Source organism: Crinia signifera, chromosome 1 (assembly GCF_055691185.1).
Source record: "Crinia signifera chromosome 1, ASM5569118v1, whole genome shotgun sequence".
Taxonomy (NCBI): domain Eukaryota; kingdom Metazoa; phylum Chordata; class Amphibia; order Anura; family Myobatrachidae; genus Crinia; species Crinia signifera.
Genome location: NC_139217.1, coordinates 323,443,931 through 323,460,440, shown reverse-complemented (window position 1 = coordinate 323,460,440; position 16,510 = coordinate 323,443,931). Strand labels below are relative to the sequence as shown.

The following is a 16,510-nucleotide window of genomic DNA, read 5'->3' as shown; positions in this document are numbered from 1 at the left end:
TTTTAATAACGGCATATGCTATAACATATGCCGTTATTCATGCAAGGGACAGCTCTTGCGGTAAGAGCTGTCCCTTGCGATGCGGTGCCGGCGCTGGACTTCCGGGTCTGTGACCCGGGAGTCCATCTGCGCATGCGCAGACCCCGGCGCCGGCCGCAGGGCACGCTGGGAGGGATCCGTGACGGATCCCTCAAACAGCGCTGCGGTAAGAAGCCCATAGGCTTCTGCAGGGATTCCCTCCGCAGCGCTGACACTGCGGAGGCGCCATATAGCATATAGAGATGCGGTAGAAACCCCGAAAACGGGGTTTTTACCGCATTTCTGCTATATAGCATCCCGCCCTAGGAGAGAGGTGCAAACCATAAGGCTTTCCAGCTGCTGTGAAACACAGACTGGTAGAATTTGCTGAGACTTGCAGTTCCACAATGCTAGACAGTAACCCTTTTGCAAAATCATGTAAGGATTCGGAACTTGTTGTGGTGGTCTGTCTGGGCTTCACTTCCCCACCGGACGGGCGGCCAGCAGGTGGCGCACAGCCGGGCAGCGGCAGCATCCATCCCCCGTGTGCCTGACAGCGGTTACCTCGGCGTGACGTCAGGATGCTGCTGGCAGGGGGTTTAGGGAGAAGACCCTGCCCACTCCCACCTCCCCTGCTCCTCACACTGTGTGGGACACACAAGGGGGCAGGTCTGCCACTCCGAGCCAGGGCTGCACTCAACTTTCTGCACAACTACTTTCATTCTATTTTTTTTTTCTTGCTGTACATCTGACGCTTGGAGATTGCGGGCATGGACACACTGGCCAACTAATGGCTGGAGGAGAGGAGACTGCCATTGTACTCTAGTCCTACTCCTCCGCAGCTGGTGCTCTTGGGGTGCCACACTCTGCGCTCACCAGCCGCAACTGTAAAGGTAGAGGCAGCCCGAGTAGGTACAGCAGCAGCAGCCTCACAAAGGGCTCTTTGTACAGGAGGTGAAGGAGAAGCAGCAGCAGTAGGCGGCTAGGGGCTGCCAGGCAGCCCCTTCCCTCAGCCACATTTGCCCACCTCACTTCCACTGAGCTGCTGCTGTGATAGTGGGGGACACTCTGGATGCTCTACAGGTCTCTACAATGCAGTATCGGAAGCGATCGATGGGGATGTCCCGGAGCAGGAGGCAGGCACAGGGGCTTGGATATGTCCTGCTGAGGCTGCTGACATCGTGCACGGTGCTGGCCCATCTAGCTACAGGTAAGAGCAAACTTTCCTACTACTACTAGTATATCTTTCGCCTGCTAGCTATTATATACACATACAGCGTGTGCACTATGTATATATACATACTGTAGTGTGTGATTGAGATAATTGATATATATATATATATATATATATATATATATATATATATATATACATACATAATATATATATATTACAAACACACATACACATACTGTAGTGCGTGCTGTGCCATAGGAGTAGGTGGCGTGCTGCTGTGTGCAGTGTGTGATGCTCTTTGTGCAGGATGCATACACTGCTGCTTGTCGCTGGAGTAGGGAACTTGCAAAGCACGATGTGGGTACAATGTAGCCTTCCCTGTAGCTATATGCTGGGGGTATGGGAGGTGTGAGTGTCCTTTTGGTTACATAACACAAAGTTGCCCCCTCTTTTGCGAACTGTTATAAGGAAAATACATGTAAAATACCTACTGCTATGTTACATCGATCATTGTTTCTCTTCTTTTACCTCTAAAGAGTTTCTTTCTCAAACAATCTGATTAGGGGTAACATCTGGGGGTGGTTTCAGTGCTGTTGTGCAAACCTTCCCTACATCGGTAGTTCCAGCATCTGGATTATCTGCCTAGGCCCTAGTTGTGTGCTTAGCTTGGGGTTGGGAGGGATAGGTGCAGGGCCGGCGCCACCACTAGGCAGGTCTAGGCATTTGCCTAGGGCGCTGGTCACAGGAGGGCGGCAGTTCGCCCCTCCCCCCCCGTGCAAAGGGGGTACCTGCTGCGCCATCTGGAGAGCGGGCAGGGGGGTCCATGCCGGCTTCTGACAGGAGCCTGCAGTGATGGCCGCCACTTTTATACAGAGCGCCGCAGGTACCCGTGCGTCAAGGACACCACTGCAGGCTCCTGTCAGACGCCAGCATGGACCCCCCTGCCCGCTCCCCAGACGGCGCAACAGATACCCCCCGCCCCCACCCCGACTCGCCTGGGGCGCTCCGGTGCCTTGCACCGGCCCTGGATAGGTGATGTGATGGGTGATTTGCACCGGTATCTTTAACTTGCGCTATGATTCATTCTTAAAGGGCCTACACACAGGGCGATTTTAAGGGCATTTTCTAAGCGATCTCACTAGGGGCGGGATGCTAAATAGCAGAAATGCGGTAAAAACCCCGTTTTCGGGGTTTCTACCGCATTTCTATATGCTATATGGCGCCTCCGCAGTGTCAGCGCTGCGGAGGGAATCGCCAGCTAAAGCTGGCGAATCCCTGCAGAAGCCTATGGGCTTCTTACCGCAGCGCTGTTTGAGGGATCCGTCACGGATCCCTCCCAGCGTGCCCTGCGGCCGGCGCCGGGGTCTGCGCATGCGCAGATGGACTCCCGGGTCACAGACCCGGAAGTCCAGTGCCGGCACCGCATCGCAAGGGACAGCTCTTACCGCAAGAGCTGTCCCTTGCATGAATAACGGCATATGTTATAGCATATGCCGTTACTAATAATGCGATGTCCGGCGAAGGGGGGCCGCGGATGTTATAACATCCCGCCCCAGATTACTTAGAAAATGTCCCTACATCGCTCCATGTGTAGGGGCCATAGCGATAGAAATGCGCGGCCCTGCACGTCAATAATGCCCGCCGAATAATATCCAGCATGCTGGATAAATCTAGTTAATCGCTGGTCAGGGCCAGGATTCTCACTAGAGAACACTGGCCCTGACAGATCACGTAGCACAGCGCTGTGTGCTGACTCAGCGATCTTGCTGAGCAATCTACATTGCTGAGATCACTCAGCAGTGTCGCCCTGTGTATAGGCCTATAATTTGTTTAGTTGTCTCATGGGATAAACTCTGAGGGGTATGTCTGTGGTGAAATGCCTGGGCTAATGTTGTGTCCACACTGGAGCAATTCCCGCTGCCTCTAATATTGTTAACTATATCGGCAGTGCCGCAGGAGAACGATACAGCACATAAACATTGACCGATATTCACTATATTGGTGATTGACGTCACCTGCCACCTGCTCTGTACATGCAGTCGCTGACGATATTGTCAGATAGAGGATAGAGCTGCATGTTAACAACCTGCGGCCATGCACATCGTTAATGATATTGATCTTTTTCACAATTTATAAAGATTGTGTGTTTACTGGTAACACTGATTATAAACACATCTGATAAGATATTTGATAGTGTTAAGCTGTGTACACACGGTACACTTATCGCTGGCAATATGGTCGCTATAGTCAAAAAGTATATTTTTGGATTGTGGGAGGAAACCAGAGCACTTGGAGGAAACTGATGCAAACAGTTAGGGCCTAAATATAATGGTTCTGTCCTCTAGGCATACACAATGGTAAAAGAGTGACTGCAACTAGAGCTCTGCCTCTAAACACTTGAAGGTTGATGCAGAACTAGGCCATCTAGCGTAAGGTACACATACATGGTTCTGCGTATGGCCATAAAGTAGCTGCACACGTGCTGGACAGGCGGGACAATGTTTCTGCCTTATGGTGTGCCCACATGGGACCATTTTCTCTATCAATTTTGACAATATAGTCAAATTGCATAGCACATAGGGCAAGTCGCAACATGCTAAGCAGCACCTTATCCCATTGCGCCGCCCTGCGGCATCGGAATCGATGGTAGAAATGTATTGTGTAGCACAGTCTATTTCTACTGTCCCGGAATAGGCCTCGCTGTCCCTCCCTCCCTGCCATCCAATGCCGGCATCCTGCCACCACATTGGCCCGTGTGTACACACCATTAGGCCGAGTACAGTAAGGGTCAGTTTGTGTAATTACAAACATATAATGACCATCAGAGAGACAATATACACTGGTAAAAGTCTTATCAACTTCGGATGTCAGGTTTGGTGCAGATACATGCTGATGATACTCTCTGAATTTGATAACTTTTATGCATTGTCTGGGTATCTATGATCTTATTAGTGTATTGTACTCCATACATGGGAGTGTTTTTTCCGTACATGGGAGTTTTTTCTCCTGTATTCAACAGCTTTTTAAAACATATTCAAACAATACTGTTTATTTTTCTGTGAAAACAAATGCTCTAAAATATGGATATAAGTGTATCTGATGTACATGTGACATAAACCGTGTTCATATATTATGCTACTGGTGTAGACTTGAATGGATCTTCCTGTGATGCGTACACCTTAGATTTTGGGACACCATATAAGTGACGTTTAGTATATGTCAAACTCAGCATCAAGAACTTTGTTTCAGAGTGGGTCATACTGATATAGTCCAATGTCCTCCCCCCATCCATCCCCCTCCTGACCTGTAAACATATACAGTTCAAAGTGCATGGGGGATTTGTGATCATAGCCCAGGGGAATAGAAGTGATGTTGTATATTGGAGTGGACATGTTAATCAAATGCATGTTTTGAAAGGACTTTTCTTCTCCTAGTAGAGCCCTAATCCATTTAGCTCTCCCCAGGAGGTGACAGATGCTTAGATTGTGCACTTCCTGTAGCTCAGCTTCAGGGTCCTGTGTTTTCAGCCTGGCTGCCATTTGTTACATTACCTGGGGTAGGGGGAGGGGAAAGAGGTCTTGCTGCTTCTTGTGTGATGTGAGACATTTGATCTTAGTTTTGTGGACAGTTTCTTCATCCTTTGTTGATTTATGATGACCCCTTTTGAAAGTGCACAGCAGAGTGACCTTTACTTGGAAAAAAAAAGTCTTGTGGTATCTCCACACCTCAGGTATTACTCAGCCATAATCACATTTTTTTGTCATTTTGTATGCATGCAACCTTAAAAAACAATAAAATCTAATTCAATTATATGGGCATATACAATTCTATAGGTGCACAATAGAGTGTTCCGCGTGATGTTAATAGCATTGGGGAGGAATTCCTGGAGCTATTTCATTTACCGATCAGTGAATTTCTTCTGTTGGTGAGGTGTGAGCAGGCATCCAATGAAAATTAGGCCACAATGCTGTTTTCTGCCTTTAGCGTGGCACTTAAGAAGGAGAATGCTGGTAACCGCAACTAAACACCGGTCTTAGGCAAATATTGAATGACATTTTTTTTATTTTCTTAAACTAGTACTGTTATGAAATAGTAACAATGTATTATTTATATAGCAATTTTCTCCCAATACTACACAAAGTACTTTACATTGCAGAATAAAACACACGCTACAAAAATAAACATATAAAGGATTAACAGAATAAAAAAGAGAGGGTTAAGCATTAGGTAGTATGACAAGTAGTACCTCATTCATCAAGTGCTTGAGTAAACAGGTAAGTCCTCAGTTTGTTTTTAGAGATTCCAAGAGTGTATACGTGTGAATCAACAGCCCCCTAAGAGTAGGAACTGCACAGCTAAAACCTTGGGCCCCGAACAAAGTAGAGTGGATTTTTGGCAATATTACTCCTTCACCTCTAGTTTAAAGTGAGTTATGCTAAAAAAAGGAATATAAGATTTGTATGCAAGTACAATTTTGTTGGTCATCAAGTGATGCAAGTAAGGTGGTACCGGCCGGTTGTGGTGTACCATTAAGATATTAGTAGCCGGTATGCCACCTTACCACTGGTACCGTTAGCTATATACACAGGTCTCTACAGCATGAGTGTTGGTCATGCTGTTTCTGATGGCTCTCTTGCACCTAGCATAGGGCTGGTGCCAGTAATAGTGATGAGGATGATTTTTGGCTGTATCATAGGTGAGCAAGTTGATAAGCTAGCAGATCAGACAGGAGACTATTGTATAGTCAGTATGGGAAGGACCAAAAGGGGATAATCAATTACCTCACAGAGAATAGCTCTGGTTTCATACATGGGACTGTTTTCCCTGCATGGTAAATACAAATTAGTACACCTGGGACTCAGCATTTTGGCATCCGCATCCTTCTAAGCCTGCCCCCATAATCCAATCCCATTAGGTAGGTTTCATAGAAGTCTGGGGGCGGTCTTTAAAGGACAGTGAAGCTGAGTGCGCGGTGCAGCGGCAGCTATGATAGACATATCACAGTCGATCCCCAGGGACCTGCAGCCAGCATATATGTTACATACATCTCTGCACGTATGTTTATATGTGCTGACAGGCTCCTCCCCTGTACTATATGGTGAGAGCTGCAGCCAGCCACTGCTAAAATACAGGTTGTGTGTCTAAGGTGTATATGAAACATAAATGCATTCTATGTTTAGACTTATGTTCCGTCCCCTAACTCATGGTATGCAAATATTCATAAATATGGAAAAAGCTGAAATCCAAAATACTTCCGGTCCAAGGCATTTCAGATATGGACGGTCAACCCATAATGCAACAAAGGGTAAAACAGGATCATGTCAGTAGGAGCGTTGCTGTCAGTCTCTATAGAATGACCACTTTGATTTATTTATTTTTGGATAGTGGATAGCGAAGCAAAGAGGGGGTATAGAGACTTTATTTAAGTGCAAACCTCTGTTACCATTGTTACCCGTGTCAGGTACTTGAAATCTGTTGTTGACAGTAAATGCACTTACAGCGTCTGATGAACTTTATCTTGTCAGCAAAAAGGCAAAAAGAAGGAAATAAAGTAATTGAAAAAGTGATTGCTGGAAATCTCACAGCTGTGGTGGTGTGCAGTTCCTGCGTCGCTTCTTCAATATGAGAATGTCATTGGGTTAACTCATTGTGATGGGTGTACTTTATTTTAGTTTCGATGGCCTCATGCAGACAATATTTATTACACAGATTACAGTAATGTCACTCTAGAGATAGCATCAACATGTCTGCCTAGAAAGATATTAATCATTTTTTACAGATGTGGTTTGATTCAGCTTTGAGCTTGTTACACTTAAAATAATGCATATTTCAAACCTAAAGTCACTTTATATATACTTTATATATTTTAGAACCACTTAAAAATGTTAGTTGACTTTCTTTACGATTCCTTTCTTCTTTAGTTTATTCTTGAAGTCATAATTCACCGCTGCAATTTTTAGTGGCCATGTCTAATCTGCCCATAGCATTGTTAAAACAGAGACAGAGAAATGGAAGCTTGTATGTCTATATTAAGATTTGATAGATATATTAAATGTGTTGCACATAAATTCCTGGGTCACATACCCTGCACCCTTCAATACTTCTGGAGTCCTGCTTCAGCAGCGCTGCAAAAATCACAGAGGAATGATGAAGTGGCCAACATCACTGTTTTTATGCCAAATTTACATTCAAACTATTGAAAGAGCTGAATTTACGACTAGTCTTCGGCAAAATTGCAGGGGTTACAATAGTTTTTTTAGCAGTTGCCGATTCAGATTTTTCCAGCGAAAAGAGACGGTGGGTGTTATCTCGCTCATTATCTCACTTTGTCTACCCGTGGCATAAGTTCATCCATGTAGCCCATAAGCAAGATAAAAGCTGGTGCCCCCCCCCACCACCCCCATAGATAGATAGATAGCTACAGAAAGGGAGAATGAGATAGGGGGAGTGATGGAGAGAAATAGAGGAGGCAAATGAGAGGGAATCATGGAGAAAGAGAGAAACAAGTGTGTCAGAGTAAGAGAGAGAGAATGTCAGGGAGGGAGGGGGGAGTCAGGGAAAGTGAGGAAATGAGAGGGTAGAGTGAGAGAGTGTCAGGGTTAGACACAGAGAGTGGGTGAGAGGAGAGGGTACCTGGGTTTGAGAGAGAAAGAGAAGAGTGAGAGAGATACAGTGTAATGGATAGAGAGATGGGTGGGTGAGAGAGAGGGAGGAGAGAAGTGGTTAACTGAAGAGGGGAGAGAGGGTGTCCGAGGAGGTGAGAGAGAGGGAAGAAAGAAAGGAGGAGGGGTGAGAGAGAGGGAAGAAAGAAAGGAGGGGGGTGAGAGATGGTGTCAGTGATAGAAAGAGGGATGAGAGGATGTAAGGAATAGAGAGAGAGGAGGGTTAGATACAGAGAGAAAGAGGGGAGGTCAGGCCAAGCTAGAGGGGTGAGAGAGAGGGATCAGGTAGAGACAGAGGGGGGGGTCAGACAAAGAGAGAGATGGGTGAGAGAGAGAGCGGGGTTAGGGAGAGAGAGATAGTGAGTTGGAGGTCAGCCAGAGGGAGAGAGAGGGGTAAGAGGGGGGTCAAGCAGAGAAAGAGAGGGGGGTGTCAGGCAGAGAGAGGGGAGTCAGGCAGAGGGTGAGAGGGGTTCAGGCAAAGAGAGAAAGAGAGAGGGGGAGAGGGAGGGAGGGAGTCAGGCAGAGAGAGAGGGAGTGTCAGGTAGAGAGAAAGGGGTGAGAGAGGGGTCCGGGAAGAGAGAGGGGTTAAAGCAGAGAGAGAGGGATAAGGGGTAAGGCATATAGAGAAAGGGTGAGGCAGAGAATGAGGGGGGATCATGCAGAGAGGAGTGAGAGAGGGGATTCAGGTAGTGCATGCATAATTCCTGGTCGCCAGCAGCCCCCTCACCTTAGTTACACCACTGGAGCCACGGTGCCAGAAGCCACAGGACCTGTAGTGCCTCTGCTGCTTTCCAAACTTCTCGCCCGCTCCTGCCCTGCCCACCGTCCCACCATGGAGACTGGGACTGCAGATTGAAGTTCCACAGGACTAGCTCTGAAGCGCCAGCTTAGCGATACGCAGTGAGTGACAAAGGGGTGGTGGTGGTGTGTGTGTGTGTGTGTGTGTGTGGGGGGGGCTACTTGCTCACTGAGCTGGTCAGAATTGTGAGAACAAAGTGGCTGGAGCCTCCGTTGTCTCACAGAGTTCCGCCACTGCCTTAGCTCGTTTGTCCAGATGATTGAAATATATGTGTCCTGTTCTACAGTAGGGCCCATATTCCCTAACATGCTAACACACAAATTAACACCTCAATCTCAGGTCCATATTTTGAAAGTTGTGAGATGTTATAAAAGTGGTCTAAATGGCTGAAGTCTTTTTATTTAAGCTACAGACAGGAAAATGTTGCAAATAATTTGGCTCTGGGTTCCAATCTGAAGTGATTGGATATCTGCAGTGTAATCTCTATTCAAGTATTTCGGGGTCTTGGTCTTGCATCTCTTCTTTGTTCCTAATAAGAGCATTGAGATTGTAAAAGTTCCATTTACCCTTGTTTCATTGTCCTTGTGTTTGATCTATACATTTTACGAGAGAACCAGATTTCAACCTATATTTATTTTTCTTTGTAAGATTGTTTTTTTTTTCAAGTTACTAATAAAATGTAGGGCAAAAAAGATTACAGTACATCTTCCTGCCCTGAGTTTACTGTTAGCGTACAGTATTCTTCTTATCAGGGATACCACTATTTATTTAACACTTATTTATATAGTTTAACAATGTCCACCAGTGCTTTACAGTTGTGCAGAATAATAAAACCAGATTGGGTATTAACAGACAGACAAAGCCATCAGATGTCATTTGCAGCAGCTTGAAGTGCAGCTCTCTGGCGATGGACTGTGGTTGTGAAACCCCACATTAAACACAAAATAAGTTATTTTGCACTTTTTAGGCTAGTCATCCTAGCTTACATATCACACAATCCAAGAGGAGGGTCAGAGTCTATTTAATATTTTTATTCTAGCTGACAGACTGACTGTTACTTGGGCTATCTCATCTTTCATAAACACCTCTTGTTTTTTGGTATATGTCAAAAAGCCTGTGAGGTTTGAATCTCTCCCATAAAGAACAGAGGGCCATGCTCGAAAGCTGAAGTCTATACAATATGGGTGTATCATGATATGAACGGGATGCGGTCAATTTCCCGCCGGTCGGAATCCCGGCAGTCAAAATCCCAACCGCCAAAATCCCGAAACTTTCTCCCTCCGTGGGTGTCCACAACACCCATAGAGGGAGAATAAATGAGCGTGCCGAGCATAGCGAGGCACCGTGCCCGCTGCATGGCAAGTGCAGCGAGCCTGCAAGGAAGTGCGATCCACGCCCCCCCCCCCCCTCCCTTGTCGGGACTTCGACGGTCGGGACACCGGCGTCGGGATTTTGACTGCCGGGATTCCATACCGAATCCATATGAACATACTAGTTAAAACTAACCCCAACACATATAAAGGTATATGGGGATATGACAAGTCGGGTGTGTTTTTCCCAGCTGTGAGTCCCATAGCAGCTGCACCCCTGCTACTGTATGCTTTTCAAGCATACAGTTGTCATACAAACAGTGGTGTGGAGGAAAATTCAGACATTTTAAAAAGTCCCAAATTATGTGTTGACCAGGAATCCCAATCAGCATGCATATGGCAATCAAGTTTGCATCAAATGTGCCTGCGCAGCCATTGGTTAGCCGTAGTAACCAGGTGATACAAATACCTGTTTGCTAAGCTACCAATCCATTACATTTGGTCTTCCAATCTGTTAAGACATGTCATCCATTGTCCTTTTAGTTACTTTTTTAACATTGGACTAATGCAATTGCAATTATTAGAAAGGCAATGGTATTGGTATCCTAATAATTGCAACTGTTATTTTTAATTATTTGATCAATGAAATCCTAGGACGTTGCTCTTCTCTATTGTAAATGTAATGTTAATGATGAACTATGGAGCTAGAACAAAAAAGACCAGTGACAGTAGGGGAGCATTAACCACATGTAACTAGTGCTCAGTTGTTTGCAGGAAACCTGCTGTTTGTTGTGTGTTAATCAGCATTCCCATTTGTATGGAAATGCCTTTCATTAATAATTACAAAACTACCAGCTTTTTCATTTACACTTAGTAAAGGGGAGAGTTCCTGTTTCAGTATAATATTGATTATTAGCCAATAACAGACACATGTTAAAACAAATATGTGCCAAGGCAGATGATGCTCAGATGTGATATTTAATGCAGTTTGAAGACAAGCCAACACAAGCATAAAGTACTTCAAACTGCATAGTTATTATTATAATAAACACCTAAATAACTGAAAGATGCAAGATGCATAAAACTGTTCCTGTACTATACAGAGCAAGTTCATTAGAAAACGCTTCCATTACTCAGCAGGTCTAAGACGACTTTTTGGTACTAGCACGGTGCCCATCACATACCATATTTAGTGGTGTGCGATGCGATGAGATCTTCCCGTTAAATTAACAGGAGTGCTTGTACAATGAAATATCGCATAGCATTGCATGCCAGCAAATGGCATGCAATGCGATGTAATTTTTAATTGAACAAGCACCCTGATGGGTGCTTACAATGTTAAATGCACCCCCATTGTCAATGCCACCCCCACTATCAACGCCAACCCGAAGCGTGGCGAGCGCAGTGAGCCCGCAAGGGGCGGCGGTACGCGTCCTCCGACCTTTTCATACCCCCACTATCCACGTCGACGTGGAGTTGATTTGAGATAGATTTTAGATAGTGTGGCAAGTGCAGCTCGTCACGCTTCGGGTTGGCGTTGATAGTGGGGGTGGTGTTGACGATGGGGGTGCATTTAACATTGTAAGCACCCATTAGGGTGCTTGTGCAATTAAAAATCTAATCGAACTGCATCGCATGTAGCTATATTGCATGCGATGCGATTGCATAAGATGCACTTCGATCAAAATCGTGGGCGCCGTGCTAGGAAACAAGTACTGACTTGTCTTCTACTGTTTACTTGTTGCCATGTTTGCAATATGGGAATGTTTTCATTTGAGACAGAGAATAGCATTTTCATATTGGGAAAGGGAGTTTTGTTTTTGTTACGTGGGAGTTTGGGGCCTCGATCACAGTCCTCCTGCTTTCTATGTCCCCATGGAGCAGGGAACAGACCAGACATTTCAAGTTGTTTATTCCCTTTGGAGTTGTTACTCCATAAAGGAAGTTGTTACCAGGCTAAGTATGTCTGAGGGTTACGCAGGGCTCAAGGCTTTCAGTCAAGCAGTTAAACCGTTTCAAGAAAAGAACAGTGAGGAATTAGCACACTGAAAGAAGATGCATTGTTTGTCGATCCCAGACCTTTCTCTTATTTAGCCTATTTGCAAGTTATTTCCTCATAAGTAGGATAACAAAGGTCTATGAATACAAAATAGCCCACCTCCATCAATTCCTCATTAAACTCTACAATGTTTTTAGCCAGATCTGTGAAAAGCTCTTTACTCTTCGAAGTTCAGTTTATACTTATTTTTCAGATTGTAACCACTATTGTAACCACTTCTACTGAAGTAGATAGAAGCATAAATAAGCTACAGCATAATTTTGAAACATTTAAGCTGCTCATATCACATTGATCTTTGCCATGTTTTTTGGAGATGGTTCTGCTGTTGGAGTTATGATGTGGTCATGGAGATCTTGTAATAGAAAGTTAAGTTGTTGTTGAGTTGTTGAGTTTTTGTAGGAAGCCAATTAACCTACCATTATATTTCTGGATTGTGGGAGGAGTACCTGGAGGAAACTCACACAAGCATGGGGAGAATATACAAACTACGTACAATCAGGGCTGTGGTGGGAATCAAACCCATGACCTCAGTGCTGTGAGGCAGTAATGCTAACCATTACACCGTCCATGCTGTCTTCGTGGAGGCAAACACATCACCCATAGTGCACGCTCCTCCAATAATGATGACCTCACAAACACACCATAATGTTTTTATTAATTATTATTTGAACTGTTTGTTTAGTTTGATGTACTGCAGCAACTCCTTTGTTGTGTTACTGATACTTCAGTATTGTCAGCTGTTCAAAGTGAATTTTGTCCCTATAGAATCTAGATTGTAAGCTTGCAAGCAGGGCCCTCCTACCTTTTGACTGTCTGTAAATACCCTATTTATTGTATCATTGTCTCCTTTTGTAAAGCGCAACGGAATATGCTGCACTGTATAAGAAACTGTTAATAAATAAATAAATAAATATTGGCTATGGGATCATACAGTTCTGTTCATACATAAGTATATAGTTTTACTTATATTTTCTTTTCTTTATGCAATGCCACATCTCATTGCTTTAAATAGTGCTGGTGAGTATGTCAGGAAAAAAAAACTACCTAGACAAAAATGTAGGGCATTAAATGCCTTCCTGCTTTCCTCTGCATTGAGTCAGCGGTTCTTAACTCAATCAGAGAATGGTCTAAAGAACAAATATTTAAGTATGCTTTTATTACACCTCCTTGCCATTCCCAGAAACCCTTTCCATATGTTCTCCACAAGAGCCAGATTCTTCCTTTCAGTAATGCTGTGAATCCTATTTTGAATCAGCAGCCTCACTATAAAGGAGACTTTGTTGATTCTGTACTGCTGGACCATTTATATATAAAAGAATTTGGTATTAGGGACTATAGTTTTAAAGAGATCAGTGAATGACAGGATAAACTGTAAAGTCGGACATCTAGGCATCAGATAAAATAACCTTTTCTTTAGAGGTTGTGTTTACTTAGTTTACATTTTTTCATAGAAACAAACAGAGACGTCAAAATTGAAGAGATAAGATTAGAAATAGCAGTATCTTTATTAATATAGCATTCTCCTTGTATTTACTTACCTTTCAAGTGTTTGTTGCTTGCTCTGACTAACTTCCAACCTCTCCTCTAACAGCAATATTATGCTGCTTTCACATTGCAAAATGAAGGTTCGCACCAGGACTTCGTCCGGTGCGAACCTTCATTTTGGGATGTTTACATCCCCACAGCGAACCGACATTAATGCCGGTTCTCTGATGCCATCCGCGGCTGGGAGTCGGCGCTTAGAGCTGGAGCTGCTCCAAGTGCTGCCTCCTCCACAGTGTGAACGGAAAACAGGTTGGTCGATCCATTAAACCGGTTCACACCGTCAAGCAACACGCCAACGAACCGGTAAGAACTTTTTTTACCGGTTCGTATTGCCGTGTTGCTACCCGTTTAAGGGACACGGTAACCCCTTTCACTTTGCATTAATTACCAGGTCAAAACGGCTTGTACCCGGTAATTAGTTGCGATGTAAAGGGGCATTAGTTGCACGCATTGACTTCAGAATGTAATTGCCTTTGCTTGACAGGTAAAAATGTTTTCTATTCACCAGAATAGAGCGATTTGTGCTCCATGAAAACATTAGCCATAGTGACAGCATACCTCCCAACTGTCACGATTTCCGCTGGAACGTCCCGATATTCGGGGACGTTCCCGCGTCCCGCCCGGGGCCACCATTGTCCCGCGGTGGGGGGGACAGTTGGGAGCCCCCCCAGCTTGCCGAGAATAGATGCTGTGCGCATGCGCACAGCATCTATTCAGTGCCGACGAGCGGCGAAAACGGGGGCGTGGCCGGAGTTCGCGTCACCCCATGAGGCCACGCCCATTTTCTCGAGGCCACGCCCCTTTTCAAAAGTTGGGAGGTATGGTGATAGCGATGCGCAGCCGCACACATCGCTATCGCCCATCGATTAAGATAAAGCATGCTGGATAAATCTAGTTAATTGCCAGTTGGGCCAGTGCTCTAACTGGAGAACACTGACCCTGACAGATCGCTAAAGCACACATCGCTGGCACATCGCTGAGCAGCACTGTGTGCTGAGCAATCTTGCTGAGCGATCCTGAATGATCTGCATTGCTCAGGTCCTTCAGCAACATCTCCCCATGTGTAGGCCCCCTAAAAGGTTCACTCTTTCCCCTTAATCTCAATAATAAGGCAAAACAATACTTTTCAAACAAAGGGACAAATCAGTGGGTATATACAAGTGCTACAAGCTACAACTTATAAATCTAACAATAAAACAGGAAGGGGCTGCGGACAGCAGGTGAAGGTCTGGAGGGCCGCCTGTACCTAAATTCTCTAGTAGTGCTTCTCTGTCTCTCTGGGTTTTAAGGAAATTGTCATTTTCTCACAGGAGTCTGAGAGACTGCCCAGAATTTCCCCCTATTTAAAGGAGCTTCATTTTGACATGTTTTCAAAAAGTGTAAGAGCCAGGATATAGCCAAATTAATTTATACACTTTATACAGGAACTTTACAACTACAAAAGTTATCTTTTTAATAAAATGTCCTATCATTCTCCAAATTAATTTAAGACCTAACTCAAGCGAAAGCATACATCCAAAACTGACAGGGCTGGTGGCACAGTCCTGATTTGTGGATCCTGAAAGAGGTGTGGCTTATGGAAAATGTGTGTAGTAGATTAAGGAAGTGTCAGTGACTCTTTGAGTGCCAACATCCCTTTGAGAAATGCGTAAAATTATCTGCTAACAATGCCAACATCTCTGTGAGTGTCAACATCCATGGTGATATGAGTGTCAACATCTTTGTGAGATATGTGCAATATATTTGCTAAAGATGCCAGCATCGCTCACATTTGTTATATAAATTCAAATAAAAAATGTTGTGTAAAAAAAAATAATATTTCCTATAAAATCGCCAGGAGCATCTCAAATGTGAGCTGCTCCATTTGAGATGCTCCTGGCGATTTTATTGCCATTGCCAGCCACTGCTAACCACCGCCAGCCGCCAGAAGGGAGCGTGTGCGCCCGAGACGCTCGCACGCCCCGTTCTGACGGAGCCACCGCTGCCCCCTATCAGAACTCACAGACAATGGCTAGCTCGACAGTAATAAAGGCAACAGCACAAGGTTAACATGCGTTTTTCTCTTTTTTGGTGTCACTGTAGACACCTGAGCACATGGAACCCTAATGAGTGTACGGCATCATTTCGCTTGCCATGCTTGGGACCAGGTACCTTGCTGCGCTCAACACACTTTTACAGTCCCAGTTTAATTCCATGTGGATGCTAAGATATACATTTTCTTTTTTAAATACCAAGAAAAAAAACTCATGTTGACCTTTCAAGTGTCAACCGTTTTCTTGTGTTGACCTTTTATCAATGTTGACCTTGTGCATGTCGACCTTTTGTGTCACTATACAACATTTTGTCAGCATATATACACATTCTCTTAATACGTACGACAGTAGATTTACTTTTAAAAAAGTTCTAATAAATGGCAGAAACCTAGGTAGACAATGAAAAACCTCTTATAGATTTACCTGCTCAGTCCTTGTCCTTTCTTACTGTTGGAGTGGAAGGTAGTGCGCTGGTTATCCACGCTGTTTTTGTGAGGTCAGTCACTGGTTAAAAGAGAAAACAAAGAGCATGTCTTAGGTTTCAGAGAAAAGGTTCAGAAGCAATCAGGTATCTTGTAAAATGGAATCTGGCTTTAAACTGAGCAATAAACTTTGAAAAGTGCAATGCAAACTGATACTGCTTCCCACTTAACTCACCCATGTATTGCAAGCAGCTACAAAGTAGTTTCTATGCTGAGACGAAAACTGGCAGTCACGCTGTACTTCTCTATATTGTAAGTACTTCATGGTGAAATCTATCTATCTATCTATCTATCTATCTATCTATCTATCTATCTAATACTTACTTTTTCTCATAGCGGTTCCATATTGGTTTCAAAAGATGCAGAGGCAAGGTACGTGGGCATCAGTGTTGGAACTTGTGGCTGGCGAGCCCATGTGCAATAAT

The 16,510-nt window shown here is 44.5% G+C and overlaps 1 protein-coding gene across 1 annotated transcript in view; it reads left to right on the top strand.

Annotated features, from left to right (window-relative positions):
• Positions 1-620: 620 nt before the first annotated feature.
• The window catches only part of ROR2 (receptor tyrosine kinase like orphan receptor 2), a 160,117-nt gene continuing 144,227 nt past the window's right edge, over positions 621-16,510 (top strand). The window contains exon 1 of the mRNA XM_083187744.1: positions 621-1,228. Coding sequence (XP_083043870.1) covers positions 1,111-1,228 — 118 coding nt within the window. The 5' untranslated portion in view covers positions 621-1,110. The remainder of the gene's footprint in view (positions 1,229-16,510) is intronic.